The 15,467-nt window shown below is 46.6% G+C and overlaps 6 protein-coding genes across 6 annotated transcripts; 2 read left to right on the top strand and 4 right to left on the bottom strand.

Annotated features, from left to right (window-relative positions):
* Nucleotides 1-777: 777 nt before the first annotated feature.
* Nucleotides 778-1,736, top strand: ANOM_008492 (Gfo/Idh/MocA family protein; the record flags this gene model as incomplete). The annotated part of the gene is made up of 3 exons (XM_015553748.1): nt 778-819; nt 1,001-1,500; nt 1,676-1,736. 3 exons carry the CDS (start codon nt 778-780, stop codon nt 1,734-1,736), a joined length of 603 nt encoding a protein of 200 aa, XP_015404671.1.
* A 2,333-nt stretch (nt 1,737-4,069) lies between these two features.
* ANOM_008493 (uncharacterized protein) lies at nt 4,070-6,458 on the bottom strand (the record flags this gene model as incomplete). Its single annotated transcript, XM_015553749.1, has 5 exons — nt 4,070-4,494; nt 4,594-4,941; nt 5,006-5,188; nt 5,252-5,825; nt 6,189-6,458. The coding sequence occupies 5 exons, from the start codon at nt 6,456-6,458 to the stop codon at nt 4,070-4,072; spliced, it is 1,800 nt and encodes a 599-aa protein (XP_015404672.1).
* A 297-nt stretch (nt 6,459-6,755) lies between these two features.
* Nucleotides 6,756-7,187, bottom strand: ANOM_008494 (uncharacterized protein; the record flags this gene model as incomplete). The annotated part of the gene is made up of 1 exon (XM_015553750.1): nt 6,756-7,187. The coding sequence occupies one exon, from the start codon at nt 7,185-7,187 to the stop codon at nt 6,756-6,758; it is 432 nt and encodes a 143-aa protein (XP_015404667.1).
* A 1,660-nt stretch (nt 7,188-8,847) lies between these two features.
* On the bottom strand, nt 8,848-9,645 carry ANOM_008495 (V-type proton ATPase 16 kDa proteolipid subunit; the record flags this gene model as incomplete). Its single annotated transcript, XM_015553751.1, has 6 exons — nt 8,848-8,918; nt 8,972-9,075; nt 9,142-9,298; nt 9,349-9,478; nt 9,549-9,561; nt 9,629-9,645. The coding sequence occupies 6 exons, from the start codon at nt 9,643-9,645 to the stop codon at nt 8,848-8,850; spliced, it is 492 nt and encodes a 163-aa protein (XP_015404668.1).
* A 3,062-nt stretch (nt 9,646-12,707) lies between these two features.
* Nucleotides 12,708-14,658, top strand: ANOM_008496 (class I adenylate-forming enzyme family protein; the record flags this gene model as incomplete). The annotated part of the gene is made up of 5 exons (XM_015553752.1): nt 12,708-13,023; nt 13,073-13,842; nt 13,904-13,992; nt 14,058-14,182; nt 14,237-14,658. The coding sequence occupies 5 exons, from the start codon at nt 12,708-12,710 to the stop codon at nt 14,656-14,658; spliced, it is 1,722 nt and encodes a 573-aa protein (XP_015404669.1).
* An 85-nt stretch (nt 14,659-14,743) lies between these two features.
* Nucleotides 14,744-15,465, bottom strand: ANOM_008497 (uncharacterized protein; the record flags this gene model as incomplete). Its single annotated transcript, XM_015553753.1, has 3 exons — nt 14,744-14,963; nt 15,023-15,373; nt 15,449-15,465. The coding sequence occupies 3 exons, from the start codon at nt 15,463-15,465 to the stop codon at nt 14,744-14,746; spliced, it is 588 nt and encodes a 195-aa protein (XP_015404670.1).
* Between the last annotated feature and the right edge of the window lie 2 nt (nt 15,466-15,467).

The raw sequence follows: 15,467 nt of genomic DNA on the forward strand, positions 1-15,467 counted from the left end.
ATACACCTGTTATTATCTCCACCTTAGCCTCGAAAAGCGCCAGAGTTCTCTTCAGTTCCTGGATTGTTGTGTCTCTAAATCGGGGAACATATAGGCCCCGTGTAGACTGTTGTTAGAACGGAAGTCCGGAGAAAGAAATATTATTATGGAGAAAGGATCCCATATGCGTGGTTCGATGAATGCGACCGTGGGATGCCCGAGCCTCGTGACATAATTAAGCATCGTCCAGCTGCTTCGCTCTGTATTGTTGCTGGAGCAGTTTATCCGCCAGCTCAGGATAAAATCGTCTCCCGATTTCGGGATAGCTTATAATGGTATTTATTAGGAAGACATTACCAGCTATCTCTTGGGATAAATTAATAAAAAAGATCTCTATATTAGACTTAATATTATTCTGATGTAAGCTTATAATATAAGATAATAGTTCCAATACTATATTCTCGATAATTATATCAAGACCAATTACCCAGAAGAATATAAAGCTCAGTTATATATCAGGTGAAGTATCTCCTTTCCTATAATACTACTCTCATTTTAAATTAACTTAATAAGCAATAGCTATATAAATATCATATATAAAAAACCTCCAGTAAACAACCAATATTTATTATAAATATATTTAGGATAGGGCCCCCGCAGTATATAGCATAGCTATATCCCCTCATTTCTGATAGTCCTTTTAACTAGTGCTGGAATTATATCCAGCACCAATTCACACACGAAGAAGAAAAGTGTCAAACCTCCTCGAGGTATTTCCCAACCTTCACAATATTCGGCATGAAGCCTACTGAAGCTACGCCGGGTAGCCGGGTTATTAAGGTTAGTATCATAGGGTCGGTTAGAATTATTCACACCTTCACCCACGCAACGCACGCTAATTGATGGTAGGTGTAACATGGTCACGCAAGTCATCCATGTGCCCTGTCTGAACTCCTTATCCAATATTTTTCAAGTCACATATCTATACGATGTCTCTGAGGAAGCTATAAAATATAGCTAGCTCAAGGTCGCAGGTAGCTCGAAGCCCAAGACAACACGAAGCATCGAGGAGCTCTGCAACGCGCCGGAAGTGGAACTAGTACTGATCGTAAATAATCATGCTTTACACGCCTTCGCCGCAGTACTCGCGCTACAGGCAAATAAGTACGTCTTTATCGAGAAGCCGATTGCTTTGACATGGCAAGATACAGACCGTATCATAGCAGCGGACAAGGCTACAGGTGGCGCGAAAGTATTTATCGGTTGCATGAGGAGATATGCTGCGGCTTTAATCGACGCAGTCAACGAGGTGGCAAGTATTGGACAAATCCGTTATGCCCGCGTCCGAGATATCATTGGACCTAACTCGGTCTTCGTGGGTCAATTCGGAACGTATCCAAGGACCTTCAACGATTATCCCGAGGCGGACTCAGAAGCGTTACATACGAAAACCCATAATGACATGGAGCAAGCCCTCCATACCGAACTTGGAATCACCGTCACGAAGGAGACGGCTATGATGTAGGAGATGCTCTCTATCCTCGGCTCGCACGATCTGAGTGCCATGCGGGAGATCATAGGTATGCCCAAAGATGACGTAGGATTCTCCCCTTGTGCCACTGTCGGGTCCCCTTTTTGGAGGTAAACCTTTCACTTCCCTGACGAATCACTGTCTTAGCTAAACTAACGATGATAGTGCAATTTCTAATACCCTAACTTCGCGGTCGCATACGAGTCCGGTGTCGATCAGGTCGTAAGATTTGACGCCTCAATAGAGATTTTTGGTGACACCAAGACCGTCACGGTGTGCATCGATTCCCCGATCACCAAAGGCTTGCCAACAACAATGGTACTTAAGGAGGTTTCACTGGACGGGTCATATAGAGAGTCCATTATTCGGCAAGGATCCTTTCATGCTTAAGAGGTGTACCAATGGGTCGTGGAGGGGAAGGTCGCAAAGACCACTCCGTCTGATGCTAGACAAGACCTTGAGATCTTGGGCATGCTTATGACAGCTACAATGGCATGAAATACCTAACAGCTTCCAAGGCAAAGTAGACAAAGTAAATCACAAGTAAAGGAAGGTCAAGGAAAGGTTAATAACTCTAGGGTTGCAAAAGGGTAAGTTGGCTGCTCTCAACAAAAGGCAAAAAAAGAAAAAGAAAGTAGCATTATTCGACACTCTGTCGGAAAGGGAAGCCTTTGTGCCCGACCTTCTGCCACAGATGCAGAAAGACCAGGAGCAATCAAGGAACGGTGTGGATCTCACAATGGAGGCGAGTGTAACGAGAATATGACGCAGAAGGCAAACGCCGAGGCTTGCAATATGGCTCTTCCCTCTTGCTCTCAAAGAAGGATTAGGTATTGATTTACTCGGTATAACACAACCATCGACCAACCCAACTGAAGTCTATTGGCACACTTTAGATTACCTGATTGGCCTTGGTGGATAACTTGGTATGGGATATTAAAATTGGTTCTTATGATTAAGGTTCTGTAAATTGGATTATCTATTTACATTTAAGGGTCACATTGAAACGAATAGTTTGCCATAAACGTACGTACTCCCCCATTCCTTGACCTTCGAAACATCCCTACCCTTTCCAGGTGTTACTTGATAGACGCGATCGCCTAGAACATTCCCACAAATGTGTGGTAATACCTTAGCAATAGCTATTGAAACGGGTATTTGGTTCGAAACAGTTTCCCCTTGCTACATCATATCAAACAAGCGCAGTATCTGACGGGGAGCATATCAATAATCACTCTAACTGTAACGATAGTATGGTATTCCTATCAGCTAAATAAAACAGTACCCGGGCTGCAAAGACTGGTATATTATTTCTTCACTATTAGGATTGTCCGCTGGCTGAACAAGTACACCAGATACCTTGTTCGAATACCTGGTTCAATGCCCGTGCAGCCACCAGACAGTAAAGTCGATTCTGTAACAAGTATCCTTGCACACTGGTCAACTCAAGAGGGTGGCTTAAAGTTTCTTTGCCTCAAAGTAGAATGGCATTCCTACTCCGAGTTGAAACGGCGTGCTCCGCAGCTGCTCACTCACTGTGTCCATTATGCCAGCTTCCAAAATAGTCCCAGAATACGTAAACGACGGGCCGTTTTGGAAGTACCCTTAATATCAATGACGGTGACATTAGATTGACAAATACAAAAGCATTAGTTAGCAGCTCCAGCCAGAGAGCGCCGAGATATTGAAGTAAACTCAAGTAACAGAAGGGTAAAGCCGAGAAGAGATAGTAGATCTCTGAGACTCGCCCGGAATCTGGATGGGAGTCAATAATATTAACTTGGGAGACTGTGATATACTTATCACGTTTAAACAGCTTAACTATTCAGCTTTTACTAACTGGTGGGAAGGTGGTGAAGCATAGCTGTTAAGAGACTGGGTGTTTAACTGAATAGGATTATTTATTAATCAGAGAGCTGGCAGCGATAATAGTCTAGGTAGATATAGATAGATATAGCTGTATATTCTGGTCTATTGCTATAGGATAATAGATATAGCAAATTATTACCGCCCTTTGAAATATATCTATACTAAGTACGTGATGACTTGGTATTATCACCTATACTTATTTTACAGAGATATATAGTGACCTATTGACTGTGCAGAAGCCACACGCCGGGAGGTTAGTAGTTGGGTGGGTGACCACCAGCGAATCCCCCCTGTTGTATGTTTTTTCAATTTTTGTGGTTTTTTGCCATAGTCATTTTCTGGTGCTTAGCGTTTACACAAAGAATTGTCAAGTTCTTGCAAATGGCCCTGAACGGCTGAAAGTGGCGAGATACCCACAACGTCCAGTTTTACTAATGCTTGGTGTATGTCTTTTGTTTATATCCTATAGCCTGTTGCTAGAAGTTACTACTCCATTCTGAAACATATCCCTCACTTATTCAATAATAACTACCCTTCTCAATTCATCACAAGGTATGAGGAAAGACGATGTGGCAAGGAAGAAAGGAATACCGTGAAATCTAATATCTCTATAACTATACATGTAATGTAGGATAATCCAATGATATGTGAACTCTTACCCATCTACCAAATAACCAGCGTGATTTGCATCTAAGGCTTTGCGCTGCATTCTCGCCTCTTGAAAAGAGTAGCAGTATCAAGCACAGTCCCGTTGGAACTGCTGATAAACTCATGGGTGAGGTGCGTGCAGTTGTGGAAAGTGAGCTTGCTCCAACCATACGCCGAGTCCTGTGCCGCGCGCGAGTAAGGCTGGAGAGGATACTTCAAGGAATCCAATCCATCGTAGTGACCAGCAGCACCGTTGGTAATATACCAGGGGGCGCTGGGATTGTTTAAGCCGTTAGGGTCAGCATTGAAAGTCCTGATCGGTGCATTTCGCTCGTATAAGTGCGCGTGACCAGATAGCACCAGGTCAACACCATACTTCAGAAAGATCGGCTCGAAAACCTTACGACAGTCCTCGCAGATTGTGCCGCTCTGATTCTTGGCGCTGATGTACCAGGGACGGTGACCGGCTGCGACTATTAGTTAGTACTGATATCGTAGATCCATATCGATGGATCTTTCCCTTTCTTGAAGAGGAGGTTATGAGGATAGGACTTTAAGAAACGTACCAGCAATAATCCATGGGGTCTTGTTTCGATCCACAGAGCTCAAATCCTTCTCAAGCCAGTTGAGCTGGGCGTCGCGAAGCGTGCTAAATGGGCCGCTTTCCTCACCCTCGCTTCCTCCAATTTCATCCGGACCGATGAAACCGTGCCCGAGGTCAGTTTCCGTGTCGAATTGAACGTAATGCACCATACCACTGTCGAACGAATACCAGAAGTTGCCCACACCCCCCGATTGGGGACTGGGCATGCGGAAGTGGTTACGATAGCCGGTGAAGTTGGTTTGACCGGGCATACAGATGGAGACATTGTAAGAGATGTGATGCGCTGAGTCACTTGTACCACCGTTATCACCTAAAACACATTAGACAGCGTCCGTAGATGGCTGCTTCTTCATTGCTCGGGGGATCAATCTTACAGTTGGCCTCGTGATTGCCAGGGCCCACCATATATGGCTTCTTCGAAGTGATGGCCGACATTTCATCATAGTATTGGTTCAGTAAGGATTCGTAGACTTTGTATCCATCGGCAATGGTTGTATTAGGAAGAAACCCTTGAATTTCCTCCTTGAGCCAATAGTCGGCGTAGGCAATGTCGCCCGCTGCATTAGGGACATGGTCAATATGTAATCTGCGTGCATCTGAATCTAAGAATGAAAACATACGGTGCCATAAGAAGTCCGTGCTTGCTCCCTGTTCTTGGAGAGACTGCATGGTATTGTTGTCCCCAGGCTTCAAAGGGTGGCCTGCGCCTTTGCCGACATGGGTGGTTAGGCCTTCAGGGCCCATCACTCCCATGTCAATTGCTACCGCGACCGAATATGGAGTCTGATCCCCCACAGGGCGACTGGCCATGAAAGAGTATGGCTCGGTAGCATTGCTATGTTCAGGCAGGTAGTAGTAAACAGTGCCTGGCTCCAGATCCAGTAACGGAACATGGTTGTTGTAGGTCAAAGATGTTTCATAAGTGACTGAGACCTCGGAAGAGGCCTCCTGATCCAATTGGTTGGGCTTGCGACCGTAGCGAACCGTGGGCTTGGTCAACTGAGAATAAGTGTTCCAACTGACCATCATACCCTTTTCTCCGGCATATGCCAAGCGCAGTTGCCTCGGAAGAACATCATTCTGGGGCTTCGCAAATGATGTTGATGTGAAGAGTAGCGACGCAGGCAGGACAGCCGACAGGCCCAGAAAACGAACCATGTTGAGCAAAACAGTTTGATTGTTCAAAGATGCTGTCTAATGTCGCAAACATGGCAGGGAGTTTATATAGGGATGGATAAGCTCGACGCTAGAGTGCTTGTTTCCGCTAGACATCTGGACCCTGCCGCACGTGGACCGGGTTTGCCCTGTTATAGGCGCCCACTCCCAAATTAGTCCCCCTTTGCCACGGAACACATACATTACGATCAACTTCAAGCAATCAAGAACTGACAGAGCGATGGGGCGGGGGCAAAGAGCAGGAACTGAATGAAGCACAAGGAGTTTTGTACAAGCTACTGGAACCTGCAGTAAGAATATCTGAAGAAACGAGAATGCATAACAACGGCCCACCACAGACACCCTGACTGGTCCCGACTGTGATGGAACCTTGGTACGTACCGATGTTGACTGGCCTGTCGATCGTACATCGGCAGGATCCGTTTCCACAACTTCGACAGGAGGCACAACGGAGAGGAGCTCTTTTGCATATGCTGCTGCCGTTGCTGTGGCATAGCCGTGCCACTGATCGTTCGTGTGAAATTCCGCATAGTCGCTGATACGCCGGATGACGAGACATGGAAAGTGATCCATCAGTCCGGCAGCCTCCATCTCAAAACACATGATTCCCAGCTGGCGTGCTAGTCGGTCTCGAGTTTTAGCATCCTTCATTACTTGGTTACTAGATGCAATCAGACCGTAGCGAATTCTCGGTTCAGTTGAAGACCGAGTAGGTCAGTTCACTAGCTGGGTGTGGTCGCAGCTTTCACAACTACCGAGGAGGAGCCAGGTGGTCATATTCAGGGTAGAAGAGCTGGTCTTCCTCTTGACCCTGATACGTGAATTCACTAGTATGGCTGGAAGTCATAACTGCCAACTAGGAAATGTGCTTCGAAAGGTCGCAGCCGTCCAATAAATTGTTCGACTGGTGTTTATTCAGTGCCGTCAACAACAGCTGCGACGACTTATTCAACGTCCCAGTGCGCTCAAATAGCCCCCCTCGGATGGCTTTCCCGTAGTGTACTGGACCACTCCCCCGAAGCCTTTCGTCGGGTTGCTAACTACAACGTCTCCCAGTCGAATATCCGTGTCTCTGCTTGGTACTCCTCCGCCGATCCCCATCATCAATGAGAACCGGAGCGATGGGAATCTGGATACCATTTGGGAGGCCACGATCGCTGGAGGTATCGTTCCGTATACTCCCGATGGTAGACAGACGATGACAATATTGTGACAACCTATAGTGGCGAGTGTGTAGGTGTTGTGATCACTTGGAGAACTCAACAAATCTGGGTGGACTTCGTCCAGCATTGCTTTGGCTGCAGCCATTTCTAATGGAAGAGCACAAATCCATCCAACCGTGTAGTCGTTATGCGAGAATGGTATCTTTGCAGTACCCATCTTATGGGTAACTGGAGTGTTTTACCTGGCTGTATCGGCGTTAGGTGTGGCGTCACCTAGATTGTCTTTGGTGAAAAGATACATCAAGTATAAAGATGAAACTAGACGAGAGTCGACAGTTGGTATGAAAAACGTTTATATACTCTCTATTTCTCTTTTCTTTTATGTTTCGAGTGCTGTGTACAGCCAAGGCAGATCTGAACCAAATGTCTTTCTGATGCGGAGGTCAGCCTTCTCCGCCGATGAGGGGTGGACATGTACTCTTTGGTGGGGCGTAAGCTGGACACCAGGATCTACTGGTACCCAACGTATTCTGAGTGGACAATACGACACTCCCATCGCCCGGAAGGGATGTCTGTACTTCGACCCTTCGGTCGGATCACTATTAGAAGGGTTGGATACCATGGAGCGCCAGGCATTGTATATTAATGTTCTCTTTGCTGATACAGATCCGACAAGGCATCCAAGTTGGGCGCAGAAATGGTTGGATAGACTTGTTGATAACGCCAGGTCATATAATGTTTCCCAGGAGACTTTGGACCATCTAGGGAGAGTAGAGATGGAGAGAAACTTTTATGAGAAAGGCGTTTTGTATGCTCCCTAGCCCTTAAGCTTCGAGACTATTGATTGGCAGTATTGCTAACGATGACGATCTTCAGCGACTACACCTACACTCTGACAGCATGTAAACAGGCCAATGCATCCTATACCATCATATTCGAACATGACATCATTCTTGCGACAGGCTGAATGACCAAGACTCTAAAGGCCCTGGCGGATATCGACCACATCACGCAAAATTCGAATTCCTGGATCTATCTCCGCCTCTTCTATACCGAAACAGCACTAGGTTGGACGTCCTCCGATTTCGCCTATAGAAACATGCCTCTCATCTTCTTCCTCAATATACTTTCGGTATTCTTGTGTTTATTGCAGCTCAGACGGTGGCGCTTCGCGCCCTACCTTGACTTCCTTAGCGTGTCCGTTATCTGTCTAATCTGTGTACCGGCATTTACAAGCCTGATATGCATGATGGGAAAGTACACCATTATGCCTCTTCGGGGCGTGGTGGAGATGAACAAGTTTGGCTGTTGTACGCAAGGCCTAGTCTTTCCAAGAGCGCTGGTGGATGGCGTTATAAGTTATTTGATGGAAAGGGGGCATGGGCAGACAGATTCTATGATTGAGGAGTATGCGGATCAGGAAGGGCTGGCAAGGTATGCTTTAGCACCGCCGGTACTTCAACACGTTGGACTAAAGTCTAGCCGGGATAACCTTGACATTAATACAAGAAGTACCTGGGCATTTTGGTTTGAGGAAAACGATCCAATGGTTCTCCAGGCTGACCATGAAAGGCTTTTGAGTGATATTAATGTTTTAGGAATATTGGGGGGTCATAGCTGAATGTGTAGACAGCGAAGCTCTATGGTTTTACCTATGTAAATATATTCGGAATGCACATCTTGTGGAGATTTGGTTTAAACAATTACGCTAGACAACGCCTAATGGGCTGGCAAGAGCTTTTCAGGGGAGCCTTTTATGACACTATACGTTCCCGGCAGATGTATTTATCTATAGGCTAAACTATGATTCACGAAAGCCACGAGAGACGAGATCGTATGTGACTATGATACCAAACCGACTAGGAAACGCCTAATTATCACTCACATGTATGCTCCACTATGCCCGCCCTAGAGTTCATCAAGAGTGCGACTATCAACCCGTAAAGACCTTATAAAGATATTAGTTCAGAGGCTGTATAAAGGATTGGCATTATTACTTACCCAAGACCTCTGCAAAAATTAGAATTAGAATCATGCCCACATAGAGTCGAGGTTGTTGTGCTGTTCCCCTCACACCAGCATCACCCACGATTCCGATAGCGAACCTATCGGCAACGTTAGACGAAACCTGAAGCATACCCAGTATTGGTGTGTTGACAATTCGTCCTTACCCTGCAGCCAACCCTGCAAGACCAACAGCGAGCCCTGCACCCATCTGTACGAGGCTCGTGTAGATGGTTACCTTCTGCGCAAGATTGTTCGCAATCAATACAGAAACGACCAGTCCGTAAATACCGAGTATTCCGGCCATGACGACGGGGACGATGTCTAAATATTATTAGTCAGTACGCTGTGATGGTGAATGCAGTATTACATACTCTTCACGATTAGATCAGGTCTCAGAACACCCATGGAGCAGATCCCAACACCAGCCTTCGCAGTGCCATAGGCCGCACCGAAGGAAGTAAAGACGATAGCACTTGCACAGCCTACGGCACCAAAAAACGGCTAATACTCAGATTAATTACTACCCTTTGTGGGTGTATCTTCATGTTTGGGTATATGGCGTTAGACGTACTGCGTAGACAGGGCTGCCGGTTCTGGCGTCAGCATAGAATTCGAGGTTATCTTATAGCTATGCATATACAGAGGTCTTACCAAAACTCGGAAACCATGGTCACTTGCGGGTAGCGTGTCCTCAAGTTGCGGGAGACTACTAAAGCTGGAATCGTTGTCGGGTTTTGAGTCAAATGTTAAAGAGCACCGGAAAATATTTCACAAACGGAGTAATGGCGAAGAAGTAGGCGTCGCCTCCTCTACTATCCTTATACCCTGTCTGGTATTGCCTGGGTTATGGCATGAGCAATTTAGGCAGCAAGAGACAGGCAGCCTAATCAAAGAGGAAGCCGCATGAGACGACAAAGGTACGACTCTTTAGAGAAACTCTTTTAAATATTTCAAGAGTAAGATAATAGATTAAGCCCGACTTATGTCCCCAGTCTCGCGTCTCGTTTTAAAGCTGCTGGGTTTAAAAATGTCAAGTCCGAAGCCAAGGATACACCTCTATATCTTACTCTTATTCTGTATAAATGCAACCTGTTAATCACCGATATTCTGCCACGCAAGATAAAGAATAAAAAGATGAAGGAATTTGTTAAGGAGATAATGCCCTGGGTTGAGAGCGAAACTCGTGAAGGTTCCTGCTGGGCCTTTTACTCGGTGGAGTGTGGTAGGGAGGAAACCCCAGTAGGCAACACGGTATACTTTGGTGACCTGCCTGCATATCACTAACAGATGCTCACACTTCCCACTGGCACAAATTTGGTTTACGTTACTTTATCCAGTGATTAATTTATGTCGCGTAATTTACCATTGGCTGCTAAGTCCCCACATGGCGTTCGATGTACATATACATATCGCTTGTTCTTTGGATTGGCAGTGAATGCGTTTACGGCTCAACAGTCCTGTTAAGCTCTGTATGGAGGCATGAGGTCCGCAATGATGTAGTGGAAGGGTAATATCTTTTGAGCTATACAATGTGGACTTCGGTCGACGTCAATACAAACCCTCATTCGCGTACAGGCAACGATTTAGTACCCAAGCAATAATCCTTGGATAAAGCCCTGTCGCCTGATCGCGCGCTGACGACAACTTTTGGCTTCAATGTGTACACAGCCGAGAGGAGGCACTATTATTAGCAGAGAACTAAAATACACACTTCTTTGTTCGAATTACATTTTTCGTTCTGGGATCTAGTTGTCCACATGGGGTTCCCTAACTATATGCGGTAAAGTGTAACCCGCCCCAAACCCCGATCCCAGTAGGTTTTAGTACCTACCGGGAGCCCCTCATCCTAACGCTCACAGTATAATATGTTATGACCGCCAGGCTACAGCTCCGAAGGTGAGAAAGCTTAGCGTGTTATTGGAACAAAATTCTTAGCCCGGCTAGATTGGATAACCCGCTTCGCTGGGAGCCTATATATGTACCTACACTGTGCCGCATCCCAACAAGGTATACTAGGTGAGAATCACACCTGAGCAGATAATGAGTGCCCCGCTGTTCTCTTCCCCCTTCTGCGGCAATATTCCGTCTTCATCCGAGGTTGCATTCCGAGCCCGCAACTATTTCCCACTGAAGTGTAAGTTGGCTGCGCCGGTTGCTCTACCGGACGGGGGCTTCGAAACGTGAGATGCCTTAGTGATACCGGGCCATAGGCAGTTTCAGACAGTTATTCATGATTAGTGTACAATCAAAATAGAAACTAGTTTGGTGGCTGTGTAACATTTACCAGATTATGTGGAACCAGCCCGCCAGTATGCACTATTCGACGAGGCTGAAAAGGTCAACTGCTTCGTGGCGTTCAACCAAGCATACCCTAGACCGATATACATAGGACATCTAGTAATATAGGGTGTTGGTCCGACAATCGTGTACCACTTCCACCCAATATGTAATTATTAGCAATGCTTATACATGATGGTAATCAACAGACTTCCACAACTAAATAGTAAAATATATAGTTTTCGCTAAGACGTCCGAAAGACGAAGATATAACACATCCTAGCTGACAGGTTCTACCGTGATGTTCTAATATTCATAGAATAATTTAAGAAGAACCCAAAGACTCCTCTTTGGTAAATACCCTTGTGTTGGTTGTACAACATGAACCTCGGAGGTCAGATTGATGAAGAGTATCACATACGCAAACATTCCACACATTCAACGTAAGATAATCTATTGATGTAGCCCTCCCGTTTCTCTGGACTATCAACCAGGACACTGTTAACACTCTTTCTGTTTCCTGGAAGGGTTGCCGTTTCGCAAGCAAGTTCTTTCCCATTGCGCTATCCCATAGGTTATATGTTAATTTCAACTGGAGTAGAACGCCATGACTTCCAGTCCTTCACTATATTGACAGGTTCACAACCTTTCAGGAATACGTTACATGAGATATATCTCATTCTAAATTTGATCTCTTCTAGATACAAAATTTGAACATAAATATATAAAATAAAACTGGCTATGTGTAATATAGAAAGCTCTGGAGTATTAGATTTGTGGATCGATTGGTTCGAGTCTAGAATGAGCTGTAAAGCAGCTGTTGGTAACGCGTCTGTTGCAACTGACGAACGCCTACAGCCAGAATGAAAAGCGAAACAGTATTATCGTATGGGTCTTTTGCTGCGCTGCTGCAGCCTCTACATAGCTATACCATGCAGATTCCTGCACATTTACGAGATGTTTGGCCTTCAACTTCTCCACGATAAGCGTTCCCACTTTCCCTGCTTTCGCGATTTTTGGAATAGCCAAATCAACATTGAGTGGGCGGCGAGTCGAATTCTTGATCCCAATTGACATAAGTGAGTCAGTTTTGATATTGTAAATAAATCTCCTCATTGGTCATATCTCTCTCGTTGGAACCATCTCATGAATTTAGCACGCTTGGAATTCCGGCTGTCCAATCAATCTGCTGGATTGCGGGCCGGGAGCTATGCACACTTACATAATCTCTCAATAAAAGACATCCAAATGTGAAGTTAAAACCAGATGGATTGTAGTTCGTGCCGATCTATCATTTGCCAGAGTATGCAATCGTGGACCGCTGATCTTCTTCTATGCGGGGTACCATACTCACACCGCTCTGAGACGTCAATTTCCACTCTCCACCTTCTTCATCCGAGATCCAAGCTCTGTGCTCGGCCCTTGTATATATTTCCCCATTATTTCCGAAGAAATGTCTGCCCCTCCTTTCCAGATCCCTGGACAACCATTCTTCACTGAGCTTTTCCAGTGCTGGCGGAAAACTCCGAAGAAGACATTAATTCGTGATTTGTCAGGATGTTGCCCAGAAGCCACACTGGAAAGGTTTTTGTATGATGTCGTGACCCTTCGGACTCGGCTCTGGGATAGTCTTGACGAGCATGCCAAGCAAGCGCTTCGTGATCCCAATGCAGACAATGTATTTATTGCGGTTCTGGCCACTCCGGGATATGAATACGCAGTGCTTTGCTACACCATCTACAGTGTGGGGGCGGTGATTGTACCTCTCTGTGCGTTAGGTCCTGTCACTCTCATCCTATAACTAGTGTTTCTAACTAGATAGGAAAGCACCTGGGGTTCTTGTAGAGGAAGCCAAGTACTTCCTTGAGCTCTGCGATGCGGTACTCCTCACAACAGGGACGGCGGGCGTCCAGCACGCCCAAGCTATATCCGCCCACGTCGGTGTCCAGTCCTTCACGTTTAACCCCACACAATCCCCCCCGCCAGACAATCCGGCATTTGTCCTGGAGTCACACGACCGGTGTGATTCCGTTAACATGGAGAAAGGATTTGTCCTACTGTACACCTCGGGCACCACGGGCCCACCCAAGGGCGTCCTTCATTCCCGGCGAGGTGCCGTCGCGGGTCTGCGATCTCTGATGGGTCACATGGGCATGTCGCCCCATGATACATGGCTCTTGCATTCTCCGGTTCACTGGATGGGTGGATTCTGGCAATTTTTCATAACCCTGTTAGCTGGAGCATGCGTTGAGTTTTGTGCCAGTGTTTGCAACCCGGATTGGCTGATGGAGCGCTTGTCGGCTGGCGATGTGTCGTGCATGGTTATGACTCCGACCATGCTCGATAAAATGGAGAAGAAGCTAGACGCGGCTCAGAAATCATGGTCGTCGTCCAGGTACGAGTCGGTATTGGCAGGTATTCGCGCTCTTCGCGTCTTAGCCACGGGCTCTATGCCTGTTGGTCCAGTTCGACGGACTGTCTGGAAGGATCTGCGTGGGGGAAAGCCACTCGTCGATCTTTACGGGATGACTGAAGAGCTTGCAATGATCGCTAGGACCTCATGGGAGTCAGATGAAGGTATACCACTGGTAGGGCTCCTTTAGTCACGTCGTTACCCTAATGTCTACTAAAAACAGTCTATCCATGTAGGAGTCTTGCGGCATACCATCGGAGCTGGTGACGTTGAAAGTTAATGACGAAGGAGAGCTTCTTGTCAAAAGCCCGGCCCTCTTCACGAGGTAGGTACTACCCACAGGTGTACACTGCCAGAAAATGGTGTAGTTTTAACTCTAAATCCTGACAGGTACCTATCGCCTAATCCTGAGGTTATGAGGGGAGTTTTCGACAGCGATGGCTTCTACAAAACAGGAGATCTAGCGCGGCTGGAAGGGGGCTATTTGTATATCCACGGCCGCGCATCTCAGGATGGTTAGTTGTCCCAAAATCAGGATTGGAATAACGTTGTTGCTCACTGATCTACAGTTATTCGCTTCAATGGATGGAAGGTATTTGCCCCGGAGGTCGAAGAAGCGCTGTCTACCCACCCGTATGTCTCCCAGGTAATTATCCTTGGTGTATCTGATCTCCACACAGGACAGAGAGTTGCAGCATTGCTCATTCCAAGGTGGGACAACACGTCTGGCAATAACTTAGATTTGGCGACCATCCGGGGATGGCTTTCTCAAGAAAAAGGAATCCTGCAATATAAGTTGCCCACGCTTCTGCGTGTGCTGCGGCCGACGCAGAAATATCCGGTGACGTCGAGTGGAAAGCCCATCAAGCCACAGATCCGAGAGGAACTGTTTAACAACACAGAGCTGGTCAATGGCACCGTGGAAGTGTGGGACCTAGCTGCGAAGGAGCCTGGTATGGCTGCGCGGCCGTTTGACTGGGCGGGGATCTAACTGCGAAAGTGTATATAAAATCTCAATTCAGCATATACAGAATTGACAGAAAAATAGATATGTAACCTTGGTAGATCCACGAGTGTCAAGCATACTGTTTAACAAACATCACCTGGTGGGCAGATAATACCATCCCCTTGATCCAATACGCACCCGCGCTGTCCACTCCCTTTCCTACGATCGCCAATTGTTCTTCCTTTTTCCCGGGAGATACGGTCAACTCGAACTCACACGGCCAACGGGTGTCCTCCCTGGCTGAGCTGTATGTTCCTTTCCATCGACCATTGATGCGCCGGATTTTCTCCCTATTATCATCCGTTAGCAGCCACCACCGTCCATCTAAGCCGATGTGTTGGCAGCTTACCCCGCGGATACGACATCCTCGTCATCCACCTGCTGAAAGGCAAAGAACCCCATCGGTCCATTGCGAATGTCCCCCCACGAGCCATGGACCACACTGAGCGCTCGATCCAATTTCCCAGCGTACGTCCATCCATGTGTGCTGTAGTTCTTTTGTAAATTTATCAAGTCTTTTGAGTCAAGCGTTCCCGCTATTGTGAACGAGCCAGCATCATCAAAACCTTGTCCATTGATGCGGGCCCGGGTGCGGTCGTTGAGATCACTTTCAAAGGACAGAAAGAACTCAGACTCGCCGTTGACGGTTGCGTTTGAATTGTCCAGGGTGTAGACACCGGCCCATTGGCCATTGAGGGATCTAAATGGAGACTGGTTGAGTATTTTTCGTCTTCAAAATAGTATAGCTGTAAGGAACCTAGTAGGATTGACTCACTTGACCTCCATAGACATTG

Source organism: Aspergillus nomiae (assembly GCF_001204775.2).
Source record: "Aspergillus nomiae NRRL 13137 chromosome Unknown contig00249, whole genome shotgun sequence".
NCBI lineage: Eukaryota > Fungi > Ascomycota > Eurotiomycetes > Eurotiales > Aspergillaceae > Aspergillus > Aspergillus nomiae.